An 18,761-nucleotide genomic window follows, 5' to 3' on the forward strand; every position below is an offset into this window, starting at 1 on the left:
AGACAGGTCTTGCTCAATTGCTGAGGCTGAATTTGTAATCCTCTTGCCTCAGCCTCCCAAGTCACTGGGATTACAGACATGTACCACCATACCCAGCTATCAAAGCAGATATATTTTCTTCCAATATTTTTTTTAGTTACAAAAGTAATAAATACCATTATTGTGGGAAGACATATTTTTCATAAGATATATGTGAGACATAGACCTAAACTGCTGTGAGAGTGGTAGAAAGCAAGTAGCTCCTTATTCCTTGTTTGTTGTTTTTTAGTATCGGAGGTTCAACCCAGGGTCACTTAACCACTGAGCCATATTCCCAGCCTTTTTTACTTTTTGAGACAGCATCTTGCTAAGTTGAACTTGGGATCCTCCTGTGTCAGCCTCCTGAGTCGCTGGAATTACAGGCATGTGCCACTGGGCCCAGCCCGTTTCCTTTCTGACTGCCATCTTCCAGCTATTGCTAATTAGAGCCTATAGTTGCTGGGCACCTACCATGTATTTTATCACCGTTCTAGATATTTTCCTGCAATATACATATATGATTAATATGTAGTACATTATATATTACAATGATTACATTAGCAGTACAATGTTTTGCTTGTATAAATTGGGTAGAATGATGTACTATGCCTTTAAAATGTATACTTTTTTTTGCATTTGAAATTCACGCTCTCAGTAAACAATATATTCATATAGTTACAAAATATCAATTATTGTGACAAGTCTTAACTTGTATCCCTTTCATGGACCACCCAGTTTCTAACAACTTCCCCAAAACAGGTAACCACTCACTGTTACTAGCTGTTTTATGTCCTTTCAGAAACTTTTTATCTGAAATGTTGGGGATTGAACCCAGAGGCACTTTACTACTGAAATACATCCCCAATCCTTTTTTTTTTTTTAATTTATTTAAGACAGGGTCCCACTAAGTTGCTAAAGCTGGCTTCAAACTTGTGATCCTCCTGCCTCAGCCTCTTGAGAAATTGGGATCCATTCAGAAACTTTCCATATATATATATATAAGCAGTTATGCATATGTCTCAAAATAAAAATAAAAAGACCTGGAGATGATGCTGCTCAGTGATAGAGTGCCTGCCCCTGTGTTTAATCCCCAGGACAACAAAAACAAAAAACCAGAAAGAGCAGCCAGAAGATGAGTAAATACTGAGATGAGATGTTAGGAATATCAACAGTAAACAGAAAAAGCAGAATCAATTTTAAGAAATAATGCAAAGAAAGAGTGATACTTGTTTTTTAGTTCATCTTAATCATTAATTATGCAAAGCTGATAAAAATCTGCACATTCATAAGTTTTATACCAACATGTTTGATAAAACTGGGGATCATACTAGAGATATGTGAACAGTTCAAAAGAGAACTGAGAAAGTCTGGAATAAATTGTTACAAGTGTTGGGGAGAAAGTGGTTTACCAAGGAAAGATTAGATTATAGAAGTTTAAGTTAAATTTTAAAAAGGAAAAAGATAAGTCAGAGGGAAGGTACATCTGCTATTACATTACCAGTTACCCTCTGCTCTGTCCAAGGTCCCAGATTCAGTTTTTCTTACATTGAATTCTAAGCTTCTGGCTTCATGTCCTTTAGATTAACAATTCTGATGGAGAATAGGAAATGAGAGATATCCAATAGACTCAGCAGAGAAATGTGCCTGACTGGAGCCTGAAAGAAAAGAGTGACCAATGAGTGCCTACCAAGTTTTAAGCCCTAGCCTAGGAACTGGAGATACAACAATGAAGACAACAGCTAAAATCCTTAATTTCGCCATGCTTAAAATTCTGCTGGGGGCCGGGAGGCTGGGAAGGAGAACAATAAACAAGGTAAATAAATCTATAGTAAGTCAGATAGTGTTCAGTGTTAGAAAAAAGTGGGGATTCAAAGTGTGAGTGGGGGAGGAACAGTTTGCAATTTTATTCAGATTTTTTTCCCCCTTTTGGTATCAAGAATTGAAACCAGAGCACTTAATCAGAGCCACATACTCAGCCCTTTTTATTTTTTATTTTGAAACAGGGTCTCGCTAATTTGCTTACGGCTTCCCTGAACTGTTGAGACTGACTTTGAATGTGTGATTCTCTGGCCTCAGCCTCCCTCGCTAGTCGCTGGATTTATAAGCGTGCACCACTGCACCTGGTTGTTTGTTTTGTTTTCTTTTGTGACAGGGTCGCGCTTTAAAATTGGAATTTGCGATTGTCCTGCCTCAGCCTCCAGAGTCGCTGGGATTACAGGGGTGCGCCATCACAACGCCTGGTTCAAAGTAAACATGTCAAAGATGACATTTGAATGAAATACTTAAGGAAGCGGGAGGAGGGAAATGGTAGGATATGAATTGATAGGGTACACCTGTAATTCCAGCGACTCAGGAGGTTGAGCCAGCAGAATCCCAAATTTGAGGTCAGCCTCAGCAGTTTAGCAAGGCCCTAAACAAGTTAGCAAGTCCCTGTCTCAAAACAAGCAAACAAAAAGCAAAAAATTAAATAAAAATGACAGAATGTTGCTCAGTGTTTTAAAGCACTCCTGGGTTCAATCCCCAATACCAAGTAGAAAGGTGGGCGTGGCTGGGGGCGTAGCTCAGTGGTAAAGGGTTTGACTGGCACGTTCTGCAAGGTTTTGAGTTCAACCCTTAGTTCCCCAAAAATGGGGCAGTGGAGAATCGAAAATAGTATGATATGCACCATAATTACCTTCTCATATATGAATAGACTCTAGGTTTTTGTAGGTAATTTGTCCTAATGTGTCCTATCCAAATTTCGGGGAGCAATAATGAAAGCTTCTCCAGGTAAAGTGAGAAGTTAAGTGACAAGAGTATAAGCCAGTAAGAAACCAGTTTTAAAATAACAGTAAGTTCTCCAGGGTTAATAAACAAAAAAGCAAAATGCCTCCTCTTCTTGTCCCTTTAAAAATGGCGGTTTCCCGGGACCAATGATCCCATTGACTGTACGAGGCAGAGTGGGCGGGAGCTAGGGGCTGGCACGCCACGGCGCCTGGAGTCCCGCCTCCTACGGCAAGCCGGAGACAGCAAGATGGCGGCCGCTGAGGAAGGCTGTGGTGTTGGGGCCGAAGCGGACCGGGAATTGGAGGAGCTTCTGGAAAGTAAGAGCCCGTGATGGGAAAGGCCCAAAGGAGGCAGGTGTGGGGACCCATTCAGGGGAGTGATCCTGAGATATTGGGGTGTAGCGGGAAAGTATCTTCAATGATTGGAGTGGGCGAAGGTCTGCCCGCGATCCCAAAGAAAATCTCTGGGTCACCCTGTCCCTCCTCCGTGGTGGGAGCTAGGTAGTTCACCTTGGTCCCCTAAGCTGCCCAGACCATTAATCTCCCTTCCGGGGAAACGGTACCTTGTAGGATCGTGTTTACGAGCCCCCTCCAATTCCCCTTGCATCAGATTAGTAATTTCTTCAAGTCTAACTCCCCTTAAGCCGGTAGCATCTTTTGGTCTTAAGTGGGCAGCGAACATACATTAACTCTTAAACCCATTGGGCGTCCTGCTGTGCCTTGTCTTTGTCCTCCCAGTCCTTTCCCCTTTCTTTTACATGCCCCTACAATTCTTTCATCATGTCCAGTAGTTCAGGCAAACTCCTTTTCCACTATTTTGATAAAATGAAGGTGGGCTGCTCTCAGGGAAAGACTGTTCATCCTCTTGAAAGACAGTGGATGTTCTTTTCTTTTTTAGCTTTTCCTCCACTCCGCTGTTGGTTTCTTGCCCAGAGTGGGGCCAGTGCCCTTTCCCTAGGCCTGGCATACAGAGTGGTGGTGACAACACAGGCTTTTTAGGACAGAGGTGAATTTTTTAAATCTCTTGCTCAGTCACAGAGATGTGGGCAGGCAGAAAAACTAAGAGAAACAGTGAAGAGTGCCAAGTGACTCTGAATTGGCAGAGTTAACTGCAGAGATGAGACCAAAAGGAGCTCTGGGAGCTTGCTGTGGGAGAACTATATTGGAAGATGACATAAGAGTTTAATTCTCTCCCATGAAGTGCATGGAGCCCCTCAATTTGTACTAGTGTCAGGACCTATGGAAATCTGGGTGGGACATCTTGTGCTGTCTTGCCAAAGATTATGCCTTTTAAGGCTCCAAAGTGAGTTTAGGAGAATGAGGACATCTGTGTCCTCCGCTTTTGTTGGATATTTGTATGTAATTTCTAGGAAATAACTAGTGTGTGGAAGTGGAGATATTGCTGCAGAACTTCTTTTAACTTTCTCTGAGATGGACACTTGTTCCACCTTATTTATTAATCACAATAAATTTGGTAATACTGAGGGAGGTGGAAGGTTTATTGATCAGTGGGCCAGGAAGGAGAGACTCCCAAAAAAGAAAAAACTTAAGGAAAGTTCACACTTGGAACAATCATTTTCCCCCAATGTTTTCCCATAAAACACCCAGCCTTGCATCCTCATCCATCCCCAACACACACACCATGTCTCTTGTCTCTGAAGGTGCTCTTGATGATTTCGATAAAGCCAAACCCTCCCCAGCACCCCCTCCTACCACCACGGCCCCCGATGCTTCAGGGCCCCAGAAGAGATCGCCAGGAGACACTGCCAAAGTATAAATTCCACCCCCTTAAGGGAGAGGGAGGGATGGGCATGCAGCTCTGAACAGAGGTGGGGCAGGCCCCTGTGGGCCTTAGGGGAGGGTGGAAGGGTGCTTTGGCCTCACATTGCTGAGTGCTCTTGGCAGGCCTCAGTCCTTGTAAAACAGGGACTTAAGGTTCAGTGGAAGTATCTTAAGGATGTTCCTTGAGAAAAGAGCAGGTTTAAATGGTTGGATTGATTAATGCAACCTTATACCTTTCCCTCAATGGCCAGAAGCCTTTCTTGCTGTTCTCGAGAGGAGAGGTAGATAGGATGTCCAGTGAGGTTGGCAGGAGGGAGGTACTGCATTCCCTAGAGCTACTACCTGTCTTCTCTTAGTAGAGTGCTGTGCCATAAAGGATGCATTTTGACAACCCTCCCCTGCAGGATGCCCTCTTCGCCTCCCAAGAGAAGTTTTTCCAGGAACTATTCGACAGTGAGCTGGCTTCCCAAGCCACTGCAGAGTTCGAAAAGGCAATGAAGGAGTTGGCTGAGGAAGAGCCCCACCTGGTGGAGCAGTTCCAAAAGCTCTCAGAGGCTGCTGGAAGAGTGGGTAAGGAGGAGACCTCACACAAAGAGAATATCTGTACAGACCTGTTAAGTCTTTCTTGCTTGAGAACACCAGGATTCTCAGTAAAATTGAAGAAATCATACTGTAACAGCCATGACTAGAGTGAGGCATTGGGAGGAGGTATGGGAACCAAAGTTAAGGAAAGGAATGAGGTAAGTTATAAAATAATAGAAAATATTATCCAAAAGTGACCATTTTAAAGGATGCAGTGTTATTGTGGGTGTCACTGGGGCAAATAAACTAATATACAATCCATGTAGATTTAAGAAATGGCTATGAAGATAATCATAGAATATTCAGAGATTTGAAGCATTAGTGATTTACTAGTATATGCTTCATATCCAGCTGGTAACAAAGTCAATCTAGGCAAGCAATCAGTTAAAATCCTAAAAGATCCTGGTTGTTTTGGTCTCTTCTAGGCAGTGATGCAAACTCCCAGCAAGAATTCACTTCTTGTCTAAAGGAAACATTAAGTGGCCTAGCCAAAAATGCCACTGATCTTCAGGTGAGCAGGGAAGGGGTAGGGGATCACAAGGGACCCACTTCCAGACACTTTACTAGCAGTCTAAAAAGACATGCTCTTAGGTATCTTCCCAAGACTGTCCCTGTCTCACTATTTTGTTATAGGCAAGTTTAGATTGTTCTTTCCCACCTGAAAGGGTGATAAGCATCCCAGGAAGCATCACCTCATCTTGTCCTGTCTAGAACTCAGGCATGTCGGAAGAGGAGCTGACCAAGGCCATGGAGGGTCTGGGCATGGATGAAGGGGATGGGGAAGGGAACATCCTCCCCATCATGCAGAGTATTATGCAGAACCTACTATCCAAGGATGTGTTGTACCCATCACTGAAGGAGATCACAGAAAAGGTTTGTGAATTTCCACTTGTGCCTTTTCTCTTTACTCCCCTTGTCAACTCATATGGGTTGCTTTGCTCCAAACCTGCAGCAAAAATAATGAGTGCACAAGATCCTCTTTTTTGTTCATACTTTGCTTATTTGGGAGGGTGTGGGGGTAGGAAGAGTTGGGGGATATGTGTCTCTGAGAAATAAACCCACCACACTGAGAATCTGTAGGGTGGAAGGAGAAATCCTTCAGCTATAGTTTTCTATAAACTGGTTCAAGACTCTGGGATTGTCTGATCAAACCCTTCTTGTATTCTGACTTCATTCATTTATCCAACAAGTATGCACTGGCTTCCTATTATGAACAATTTAAGAAGAGTTCAAATGATGATCCCTTCCATCAAAGAGCTTATAATTTTACCAGAGAGATAAAATATAGGAATGGAAACTTTTCAGTGACATGAGCAACATGTGGATAAATATGAAAGGAATAGTAAGACCAGGAGTCAAGAGACAAGAGTTTGTCTGACCTAAGTCCAAAAGTCAAGCTAAGAATGGTCTTTACATTTTTAAGAATTGTTAAAACAACAACAAAGAAGAGTGTACAACAGAGACTACAAAGGGCCCTCTAGGCCTAAATATTTATTACCTAGCCCTTTACAGAAATAGTTTGCTAATATCTAGTGAAAACAGATGCTAGTATAGCCAGATGATCTGATTGGAGTAAGTGCTATTTCTCATTTATTTAGTTTTTCTTTCTCCCTTCCTTCACATTTTAAGTATTCTCATTCGCCTTTCCTACCCATTGTGCATTTAATTCTTCCCTATTCATTCTCTTTTTTCTTAGTATCCAGAGTGGTTGCAGAGTCACCGGGAATCTCTGCCTCCTGAGCAGTTTGAAAAATATCAGGAGCAGCACAATGTCATGGGAAAAATATGTGAGCAATTTGAGGCAGAGACACCTACAGACAGTGAGGCTACTCAAAAGTCCCGTTTTGAGACGGTGCTAGATCTTATGCAGCAGGTAAGACTTCCTCTTGCCATCTGCCCACTGGTGCTGTCTGCTTGGGTTTTAGTGAAGGAGTTGCCTAGGAAGGATACTGTACTGCCAAACCTGGGAGGAGGAGGGAGCATAAGAGAAACCATACAGTATGGTCAGAAGAAATCAGAGAGATTACTAATCAGATTCCTTTTCAGGCTCCTCTGTTATTTTCTGGTTTTTTTTTTTTTTTTTTTTTTTTTTTTTTTTTTATCTTATATTCTCTGTTTTCTAGCTACAGGATTTGGGTCATCCTCCAAAAGAGCTGGCTGGGGAGATGGTGAGTATATCATCTCCTAGATTTTAATCTGAGCACCCAGTTTCAACAATTTCAGAACCTCTAGTTATTCTACCTAACGTAATAATTATGGCTGCTGGGGATGGACCTTCAGAAACTCTAACCTGAAATATGAGCAATTATCTGAGTTCCTTCATCTCTTCTCCAGCCTCCTGGCCTCAACTTTGACCTGGATGCCCTCAATCTCTCGGGCCCACCAGGTGCCAGTGGTGAACAGTGTCTGATCATGTGAGACAACACGTTTTCCTCCCTGAGTCCCAGCCATGGGAAACATCTGGAGTCGACAGAACCATTGGGAACTGAGGCAGGAATGTCGTCTGCAGGAGCAGTTTGCCCACAGCCCTCCATAGTCCCATTCAAAATTGTGCCATACTGGCTGAGGCTTTTCCTCTGACTTTCTAGGAATAGGATCTGTTCCACAGGCCATTTCTGTGAGCCCTGCTCATGTGGTTTCTGCTGCTAGCAAAGATCAGCTACATGCCAGGTGAAGGAAGGTATCCCTTTGGGGGCATGCACCTTCTTCCCTCCCCCGCAAATAATGTTATATATGTCCACACTGATGTTCACCTTTACTTCCAGGGTCTTTGTGCCTTTTCTCTACTCCTTCTCTTGGATCTGGGGAGTAGAGGCAGAGTCCTGGGACTCTATTTCTATACTTCTCTTGGACATGGTCTTTGGGAATGGGAAGAAACTTAGCTTCATCTAGAGCTGTAGGTCTGTCACCTTGCCCTCTTGCCTTTAGACAGACCATTCTGAATTCTCTGAAGGGAAAGGGACTTAGTATATGTCATAGTAGGTTAGAAGAGAAGCCTTTTCCTCCCTCTAGGTGCTGAGTCCTCAACTTCCTGTTCCAGCCTGAGAACTTAAGTTGCTTTCTTTGGTTCTTTCTACAATGTTATATGATCTGGGTGAACCCAGCCCCTGACTTTACTTTGCCTCCTGCCTGTCATGTTACCTCCTCTCTTTAAAATACCCTTCATTCCTTCATTACACAGGCTGTGATAAAGAAGGGCCCATCCTATTCCCCCTCATTTGGTTCATCCATCACTTTCACTGACTCCTTCCCTCCCTGGCAAACACATGATAGCAATGTCAAGTCTGACAAATGAATGGCTGTTCTACCCAGGTATGTTCTGACTTATTTGAATCTTCTGATTCCCTTAGAATCCTTGGTTCAGGAAGGTGCTTGGGAAAGGAGTAGGGGTGCAGCCTAGGTCGCTTTTCCTGCAGTCCCATGGGGCAGTGTCTAATAAATATTCTGAGTGAGGAGTGTGGCCTGTTTTTCATCCAGGTCTTTTTCTGATCTTCCTTGGTTCTGTAAGCTGCAGTGTAGGGAATTAGGTTAGTTTTATATAACATCCTGCTGACCTCCACCACCACCTCCATTCCCCAGCTTAGTCTGCACCTCAGTTGGCAAAGGAGACTAGTTAATTCTCTTTCCTCATTTTCTCTTGCGTATTTCAATCTGAAAAGCCCTTTAATTGGGATTATATTTTAACTTTTCATACTATGATTAATGTTAGTAATGTATTATTAACATATTTTCTCAATTATTTATCTTTGAGCTGACATTGCCCTTCTCAGTGGATCTATGGACCTTGGCTGCCATATGTTTGGTAGATACCCTGGTCAGCCTAGCTGGCTGTCCTTGTTCACTGGAAAATAACTCTTGCCAGAACAATTCACATTCATCATCTGAGTCACTTTGAGCTACTGACCTGTCACTTTCCCCTGGTTTAAAACTTTTCACTCTTTAAAGGTCCCACACATTCTCTGGCATTGGAAAGGAAGGAAATGTTCTAGAGGCCTTAGGCTATTTGGAAAAGTCCAGCTATCATACCTTATCAGAGCATGGAAGAACCCAGGTCTGAATGTGACACTCCTACTCTGTGATAGGTAGAAAAAGTACAAGGGGACTTGTGATGATGGCTATGTGATCTGAATGCCAAAATTCTCTCCTTAAATTTCCAGCTAAAAACTGGAAAAGAATAGAGGAGGGATAAATAAAAGGGCTCTGCCCTTTGAAGCTTGCACATACTGTCCTGCCAGTTTCTTTTCTGGATTCTGACTCCTGGTAGCCTGACCAAGGCTTTTAATCCTTGAATCTAAAAGATCCCCTAATGTACTTTAGCTCTGTTCCCAAGACACTCATTTTCATTTTTATTTTGATTGAACATAAGCGAGTTGACTTCTAATTACTCTCTCTTCCAAAAATACTATTTGAATTATTCTAGGTCTTGTGGAGGGATAAAACTGGGTACCCTAGGGCAGTCTTTCTTAAACCATGTGTGTTATAGAACCAGGTTTTTTGTTTTTACACATTTATTCCTTCATATATCAAAACTGACAGGTATGGAGTTTGTACTGCATTTGACCCACCCTACAAGATTTTATTTTAGCACAGGGGATTGAACCCAGGGGTACTTAACTGAGTCACTTCCCCAGGCTTTTTATTTTTTGTTTTGAGACAGGGTCTTGCTAAGTTGCTCAGGACCTAGCTGAGTTTCTGAGGCTGGCTTTGAACTTGAGATCCTCCTGCTTCAGCCTCCTGAGCCATTGGGATTAGAGGCATGCACCACCATGCAATTTTGACAACATCCAAACTGTCCAAACAGGTTGAATCCATTGGTCATGTACTTGGATATCGCAACAATGTAAAATGTTTAAAAATTTTAAACACTATTAATTTCTAATTCCTCATGCCACAAATTGATGGTGGGAGCCTGTTCATAGACTAACACAAGTCTTCAAACCACCTTTGAGAGGCATTGCTCTGGGTCCTCTTTACTCTCTTCCTAGACCCTAGTCAAACATGTATTTCTATACTTGTAGTTCTCTCCCATGTGAGAGTTGCCTTTAGAAAACTTGTTCTGCAGCAAGAATATGTCACTGGAAGAACATCTCACATTTTTCTAGCCTGCCTTTTCTGCTGCTTAAAATAACAATCGCAAAGCTTAGGTTTAATGAAATATTTATGCTGCTCTCAAGCTTTATAGAAAGTGCCTCTTTGTTCCAAAATTCTGTACCTTAGGTAATAAATTTGTGATTGTATGGATGACTTCATGAATTAAGAATCAAATCCATACAGAATTTGTAATAATAGGGACTTGTTCCTTTAACACTGGAACATCCTCTTTTTTTTTTTTTTTTTCATATAAACCACAGAATATATTTAATTCAAATTAAACATGAAACTAGAATAACATTCGGTCCTTATCAAGTAGCAATTACATTGTTTAAAAAAAAAAAAAAAAGACAGTACATTTCTCTACATTCTGGCAATCTGACAAGGCACGAGTCACATCCAGTTTGATGAGGTGACAGATCCAGCAGTCACCATCAATGCTCAGGGTTCTGAGGGGACTGGGAAGACACAGACCAGACTTAATACAAAATGGTTCTGCAGCAAGTCTGCAGGAGGGGACCTCCCTCCTCACATATGAGAGTAAAAGTCCCAATGGCAAGAAGCAGGCAACTTGCATAGTTGAGGGTTGTATTAAACAGGGAGCGCGTTGCTTCTTGTTGGTTCTGAGCTGTGGGGATGCTGACTGCATTCACAGCAGTGACAGAAGCTTTCTATACACCCCTTGGCAGTGAGGCCCGTTCCTCTCTGGATACTTCTTTGCTTTTGATTTTTTGGCATGGTTTCCCTCCCAGGTAAAGAAAGCCAACTTCTTCAAGACCCAGGTCATTCAGCTTAAAGTGCGGGCCTCCACATCCTCCCTGGCTGTAGAACATCCTCTTAAGGCCTCATGAAGCCATTATAATATGCTGCCGAGATGGCTTTTGGGATCTTGGGGAAAACAGTGGTCTACATTAAAAAAGCCCAGGCAGCTTTGAGGAAGTGGGCATTCAATAAATGTTATACAACAATGAAAAACCTACCCAGCCGACCATATTCCTCAGAAAGGCCTGGGTTTCCTTTTTTTCTTTTTTTAATATAGTAGGAAAGGCACTGATGAAGGGCTACCAGCAATTTTTAAGAACTTTAGAAGTGGTTATCTATAGAATGAGGCTAATGGAAGATGTTAAAGAACTGTTTTTCCTTGTAGCAGTGGGATGATAGGATTTTTTAAAGTGTTTTTTTAGTTGTAGATGGACACAATACCTAAATAAGAGAGGTGAAGAACTTGAACAAGATTGAAGTCAGAATTCTTTGCTAGTTTCTAAGCCCATGATAGTCTTTAGATTCACAGACTATCAATTGAAAGAACTATTTAGTTAACCATACACTAGAGCAACTGGGGATGTAACTCAGTGGTAAAGCCCTTATCTAGCATGCATGAGAAGAAAGAATATCCAGAAGAGTTGGAAAACAGGGATACATGATCTGAGTTGACACACACCCAGGAACCCAAAGCACCACATACTGCCTTCCCTCCTAATAGCAGCCAGACCCACTCCATTACATTAGAAAAATGTGCAGTCAGGCCTTAAATGGAATGCTGACCCAAATCTGCTTTACAGTGGATCCAAAAACCCACTTTTAAGCCAAGCACAGTGGTGCATACCTGTAATCCCAGTGACTCAGGAGGCTGAGGCAGAAAAAGCAAGTGTTCAAAGCCAGCCTCAGCAATTTAGCAAGGCCATAAATAACTTAATGAGACCCTGTCTCAAAAAATAACTACCCAAAACTTTATGGTCATTTCCCCAATTTTCAAATGTATAATCAGAATGAACATGTTTAGCAGTTCACAGCAAGGCCAAGTAGAAGCCCCTAAAATGAGTAATAATTGTTGTCAAGATAATAAATAAAAAATGATGCTACATTATGGAGGAAATGATAGAGACTTAAGGATGTAAAGATGTCTTCATCATAACCTCCTTTAGTTACACCTGTCTGGCCTTTGCAAAATTTGTATGGCTTATGGTGAAAACCAGTGGACAACTGCAAACCTCAGCAAGTAGTAGTCCCAATTGCAGTGCTGTGTCAGATGGTTTTCTTTACAGTAGAGAGTAACGCAACCTCTGGTATAGGTATATGACATTCTAGCACAAGGATCAGGAGACTATAATCCTATAAGCCAAATCTGGCCCACTGCCTGTTTTTGTAAATAAATGCTTGACATGCATCAGTCACCATTTGCATATTATCTCTGGATGCTTTTGTGCTACAGTGGCAGAGTATAGTCGTAAGAGACCATATGACCTTCAAAGCCTAAAATACTATCCAAAGTTCACAAATCTCTGATCTAGTGAATATGTTCTCTCATTACCTTTCAGGAAGAAAGATTAGAAGCTGTTTGCACTTACCAAGAACAGACAACAGTATATATTTGCTGTTTTAACCTAGAGCTACGTTAGTCTGGTCAAAAAAGACCAGGGCACAGAAGGCTGAGGCAGCAGGATTGTAGGTTCAGAGTCAGCCTCAGTAACTTAGTGAGGCCCTAAGCAACTTAGCAAGACCTTGTCTCTAAATAAAAAATAAAAAGGGCTGGAGGATGTGACTCAGTGGTTAAGTGCCTGAGTTAAATCCCTGGTACCACAAAAGGGATAGGGGTGCAGGGGGACCTGCAGATTCTGCAAAATGTCACATTTGTTTGTTACACTAGGGTTATGCTAATCAGGTATGAAGGGTGTGTTAATCTAACCTAATGACCAAGCAGCTCAGGTACTCTTCAAATTCTTGGTGAGACATACTCAAGATGGGAGATTAGTTCTGCAAAGGTGCAAGGGTCTACCAAATTGGTGAAGTTTTTAGGAGTCCATTGATTTGAAACATTCTGTTATATTCCCTCAAGTAACGTACAGGTTATCACAGAGCTCTTAACAGTTTTGGAGGCAGTATATTCTGTCCTTAGGAATGCAAGAAAGGATTCAGCAACAGGTGTAGGGGCAGGACATGTGACCTGGAAAATTCCATGGTATTAGAGGTATATATGATAAGAAAAGATCCTGTGTGGATTTTCTGGCAATCCAGACCTCTAGGACAGAGTTTTGCCGTTTGAAAAGCATCTTCTGGCAGGCTGTTAAGCTCCAGTAGAGAATCAGTGCCTGGCCATGAGATATTAAGTGACTGACTGTATGATCAGTTACCTACATAACTAGCTGGTTCTTGTCAGATCAAGTTGTAAAGTTAGGTGAATACAGCAGCAATCCATTTTACAACAGAAATGATACATTCAGGAACAGGCCTAAACAAACTTGATGACACAAGTTAAATTGAACAAAGGGCCTTAGCCGCCTTCCTGTGTCAGTTACTTGTGTTGCATTGACATCTTTGCTTTAGGGCCTACCTATGGCCACACAAAAATTTCTTCAATGGTCTGATAGGAGGAAAAAATTGAGGTCTGAATGAGCTGGCTGTTGCCTAACAAGCCAAATAGGGACTGTAGCCTCTTAGTAGCCCCACTCATGAGTAGCTCTGAAAAGTGATGATGAGGGCAAGTCCTTTCAATGTGTAGGGCATCAGGCAATGTATTTGATTATCCCATTTGGGGAAAAAAGTGGCCTGGGATAAGATTCGTGAACTCGTTAAGGTCAATGTGTTGGTTGGACAGGGCCTTGGTAGGAGCAACACAGGAAAATGAGTAAAACCAAGACTTGGTGAAGGGCATTTGGATGGCTCTGTGAAAATGGGACCTATTAAAATATTCACCAGCAGAGCACTGCATAACCAAATCAACAGGATTAGTTGTTCAGGACTACCTCAGCTAGCCCAGCACTTGCACATTGTACTCATGAATAGAATCATCAGGATGGCAGAGATAGAGGCTCTTCATTGTCCTGTTTGGATGGACTTCACTCTTACTCAAGACTAATCTAGCTGCTGCTCTATCTAAATCAACGGATTATCCAGTTTGTCAGGAACAAAGACCAACACTGAACCCCCAGTTTGGTACTACTCAAGAATGACCAGCGACTTGGTGGAGTTTATTACATTAACTCTTCCATTTTGGAAAAGCTACAAATGAATTCTGATCAGGACTGATACGTGTTTTGCTTTGTTTTTCCTGCCTATAGTACCCCAGCCAGTAACACCATCCAAGGAGTCATTGATATTTGATCTGTTGGTATGGGATCCAACATAATAATGCCTCAGAACAGGAGACTCACTTAATGGCAAAGCAGATGTGCCAGGGGGCAAATGCCCATGGTCATGTGGGCACTGAGATCCAGTGATCCTACCAAATATCTTTCTATCCAGAAGGTGCTAGACTGGTAGAGCAGTACAGTGGCCTCTTGAAAGGGCTTTCTTGGTGCTGCAATGCACCCTTCACAATGAAATATAAACCTTCTTGACCATATTAGGGTGTTTTATCACCATTTGTCTCTAGAACCAAGAGGTGGAAATAGGAGTGAACCTGATCAGTATCATTTCCAGTAATCTGCCTGAGGAACTTGTGCTTCCCATCTCTGCAACTTTAAGTTCTAAAGGTTTGAAGGCCCTGGTTCCCAGAGAGGGTATACTTCCATCAGGCACATCATAAGAATCTCAGTACACTTAAGATATGGTTGCCATTTGGATAACTTTAGGCTTCTAATACCACTGTCTAAGATAATTGAGTCTTCATTACAAGGACGGGGGAATGCTGGTATATAATGGGGCAAAGAAGAAAGTGTATGATATATGTGTTCCCTGGTATATCTCTTAGGTCTAAACCCATTCTGGGTTTTAAATGTAAATGGGTAAGTAAACACGGTCTATAAAGGGCACAATCACCAGAAGCTCAACCCTCAGGGATGAGTCTGGGGTCTCCCCGCCAGGTAAGCCACTGAGACGAAAAGAAGTGCTGGTCCAGGGGGAGATTAAACTAGAATGGGTGGCAGAGAACGGAAAGGTGGAATAACATTTATAGCTTCAGGACCAATTGCAGCAACTCCTCTGAAGTGTTCCCAGAAATTGTGAGGAACAGGAATCCTGGATAGCTGGGCGTGGTGGTGCGTGCCTATAATCCCAGCAGGTTAGGAGGCTGAGGCAAAAGGATTGCAAGTTCAAAGCCTCAGCAACTTAGCAAGACCCTGTCTCAAAATTTAAAAAAATTTTTAAAAGGCTGGGGATGAACCTCAGCAGTCAAAGAGCCGTGGGTTCAATCCCTAGTTAAAAAAAAAAAGCCCGGGGATAGAGCTCAGTAATAGGGTGCCCCAAGATCAATCCTCAGCACCCACCCCCCACACAAATTAATTGTATTTCTATACATTTGTAGCAAGCAATCTGAAAATGAAATCTGGAAAGTAATTCCATTCAGCATCAAAAAGGTAAAAACAGATGAAGTGAAAAATTTATGCTGTGAGAACTACAAAGCATAGTTGAAAGAGATCAAAGAAAACCTGAATAAATGGGAAAATATACATGCGCATGGATCAGAAAATTTAACTGTTACTAAGTCTGTAACACAGCCAGGCATAGTGGTGCATGCCTGTAATTCCAGATGCTGTGGATGCCAGGGCAGGAGGATTTTGAGTTCAAAACTGGCCTCAGCAACTTAGCAAGGCTCCAAGCAATTTAGTGAGACCCTGCCTCAAAATAAAACAAATAGGGCTGGGGATGTGGGCTTAGTGGTTAAGCGCCTGAATTCAATTCCTAGTACAAAAAAAAAAAAAAAAAAAGTGTAACACTCTCCAAGTGGTCTCTAGATTGAATACAGTCTCCATCAGACAAATGGATTCTAAAATTCATGGAATTTCAGTGGCCATGGAATAACCAAAACAATGCTAAAAAATAATAAAGTAGGAGGGCTCATTTTTCACTTTCAAAACATGGTACAAAACAATGATAAAACAGTGTAGTACTGGCACAAGAACAGACACTGAGATCAATGGGATAGAATTGAGTCCAGAAATAAAACTTTTTGTGTAGTCAAATGATTTTTGTTAAGAGTGCCAAGACTATCCAGTGGAAAAAGAACTGACTCTTACAAATGGTGCTGGAATAAATAGATAGCCACAAATAAAAAATAAAGTTTTGTCCTTACACTATTCACAAAAATTAACTCGAAATGTGTCAAAGACCTAAGAGCAAGAAGTAAAACTAAAACCATTAGAAGAAAACAAAGGATAAAACTTTTATGACTTTGGGTTTGTCAAAGCATTCTTAGATGGAATACCAAAAGCACAAGCAACAAGAAAAGATAAAGTGTATATTAACAGTTTTGTGCTTCAAAGGACACCATCAAGAAATTGAAAAGACAATCCACAGAAAGGGAGAGAATATTTGCAAACCACGCATCTGTGGACTTGTGTCTAGAATGTGTACTCAATAATGAAAAGACAGCCCATTTTTAAAGTGCACAAAGGATCTGAATAGACATTTCTCCAAAGAAGACAAAAGCACATGAAAATGTGCTTGACATTAGTCATCAGATAATTGCAATCAAAACTGCACTGAGATACCACTTCACAACCCCCTAGGATGACTAGAATCAACAAAATCAGATTACAAGTATTCAAAGGATGAGGGGAAATCGGAATCTTCATACATTGCTGAAGGGAATGTAAAATATTGTGACTGCTTTGGAAAAAAGTCTGGGAATTCCTCAGATGTTTAAGCAGAGTTAAACATATGATCCACCAATTCCATTCCTAGTTACATACCAAAGAGAAATGAAAATGGATCCACACAGAAACGTGCACATATTAGGATTACTCATATTATCCAAAAAGTAGCCAGGTATGGTGGTGCATTGCCTTTTAATCTCAGCGATTCTAGGGACTGAGGCAGGAGGATGGCAAGTTCAAGGCGAACCACAGCAATTTAGGGAGGCTTTAAGTAACTTAGCGAGATCCTGTCTCAAAAAGTAGAAAGTGCGGGGGTGTAGCTCAGTGTTAGAGCACTCCTGGATTCATTCAACAGCGAGAAAAATAAATAATAGCCAAAAAGTGAAACTCCATCAACAGATGAATGCATAAACAATGTTTCATCCATACAACAGAATATTTATTGTTTAACCATAAGAAATGAAGTACCCACACATGCTACAACATGAATGAAACTTGAAAAATTGTGCTAAGTGAAAGAAGCCAGTCATAAAAGACCACATACTGTATGATTTGATTTATATGAAAATTTAGAATAAAGCCAGACACAGTGGTGCACACCTGTAATCTCAGCAACCCTGGAGACTGAGGCAAGAGGATTGCAAGTTCCAGGCCAGTCTCAGCAACTTATTAAGACTGTTTCAAAATAAAAAGGCTGAGTATGTGACTCAGTGATAAAGTACTCCTGTTTCAATCTCCAGTGCCACACAAAAGTGACAAAACTTAAGTTCATAATATGGAAATCTCTGGAAACAAAATAGGTTATCTCTGGAAACAAAATAGGTTAATGGTTTCTTAGGGACAGATGGCAGCATGGGAAGTTGAGGGCAGGTGATAGCTAAAGTGCTGGGTTTCTTTCTTTCTCTTAAGAAGTAGGATTTATTCATGTAAGAAGAAAAGAGACAGAACTCCAAGGGCAAGAAGGGACCCCTTTAGGGTTGCCCTGGGTTTCTGTTTGAGGTGATGAAAATGTTCTAAAATTGTCTGTGGGGATGGTTGCACTTACCTGTGTGCACTTTGAGTGAATTGTATTTGAATTATATCTTAATAAAGCAGTTTTTAAAAAGTGCTATCCATCAAGTCTGTGAGTCTACATCTTAAAACAGAAGCCTGGGTTGGAAGTAAAGACTTAAAATTCATAATTATGTAGATGGTAGTTCAAGTTGTAAAAATAGATCACTTTGGAATCACTTCCAATCACTTTGGAAGAACATGGGCTGAAGGGGAAGAGAAGCTAACGAAATAATCAATGAGATGATATAAAGAGAACTATGGAATGTAGTGTCACAGAAATCAATGCAATTGAGTATCTTTATGACATAATTATAACAACCCCAAATTCATTAGGAAAGCCCAAAGGAGAATGGGAAAAACTAGTGCTAACAGCAGTTGTTTTGGTGAGAATAGCAATGGTATTCACAAGGGAATGGATACGAAAACCAGATCATGGAGGATGAAGCTTTTGATTCCCTATGCCTCACTAAAACCACTCTTGTCAAAATTTTAATCTCCATTTTTCCAAGTCCGTTGGTCAGTTTTTAGTTATCTTCAGTCTTTTGAGTGGGAGTGATATAGCTTATCCATCATATCATAAAATGTTTTATGTTAACTTATTTTGTAAGACCCTTTGCTCCTGGTTTTCTTAGCCTTCTTTCCTGATTACTCCTTTTCGATAACTTTTGCTGAATGCTCCTCTTCTCTGACTCTTCTAGTTGGAATGCCTCATGATTAAAGGTCTCATTGAACTGCTTCTCATCTACCTTAACTGAGCCTTCCCCATCCCATTGCTATCTATAATATTTATAATTTAATGACTCAATTTATCCCTACAGTTTTCCCTTCTGTGAGCTCCAGATATGCATTTCTTTTTTTTTAATTTTTAGTTGTTGATGGATCTTTATTTTATTAATTTACTTATATGCGGTGCTGAGAATTAAACCCAGTGCCTCAC

At 41.3% G+C, this 18,761-nt stretch overlaps 1 protein-coding gene across 1 annotated transcript; it reads left to right on the forward strand.

Annotated features, from left to right (window-relative positions):
- Window positions 1–3,012: 3,012 nt before the first annotated feature.
- Pex19 (peroxisomal biogenesis factor 19) lies at window positions 3,013–15,458 on the forward strand. The gene is made up of 8 exons (XM_047551436.1): window positions 3,013–3,101; window positions 4,445–4,554; window positions 4,970–5,135; window positions 5,573–5,658; window positions 5,859–6,020; window positions 6,844–7,020; window positions 7,271–7,315; window positions 7,482–15,458. The coding sequence occupies exons 1-8, from the start codon at window positions 3,032–3,034 to the stop codon at window positions 7,563–7,565; spliced, it is 900 nt and encodes a 299-aa protein (XP_047407392.1). The 5' UTR covers window positions 3,013–3,031; the 3' UTR covers window positions 7,566–15,458.
- The last annotated feature ends 3,303 nt before the right edge of the window (window positions 15,459–18,761 follow it).

This window comes from Sciurus carolinensis, chromosome 1 (assembly GCF_902686445.1).
Source record: "Sciurus carolinensis chromosome 1, mSciCar1.2, whole genome shotgun sequence".
In the NCBI taxonomy this organism is placed as follows: Eukaryota; Metazoa; Chordata; class Mammalia; order Rodentia; family Sciuridae; genus Sciurus; species Sciurus carolinensis.

Excerpts from the sequence above, each read along its gene's own strand:
- Pex19 (XM_047551436.1), top strand. The coding sequence starts at position 3,032 with ATGGCGGCCGCTGAGGAAGGCTGTGGTGTTGGGGCCGAAGCGGACCGG. Across the intron at positions 4,555-4,969 it reads CGCCAGGAGACACTGCCAAA|GATGCCCTCTTCGCCTCCCA; the intron begins GTATAAATTCCA and ends CCTCCCCTGCAG. Across the intron at positions 5,136-5,572 it reads AGAGGCTGCTGGAAGAGTGG|GCAGTGATGCAAACTCCCAG; the intron begins GTAAGGAGGAGA and ends GGTCTCTTCTAG.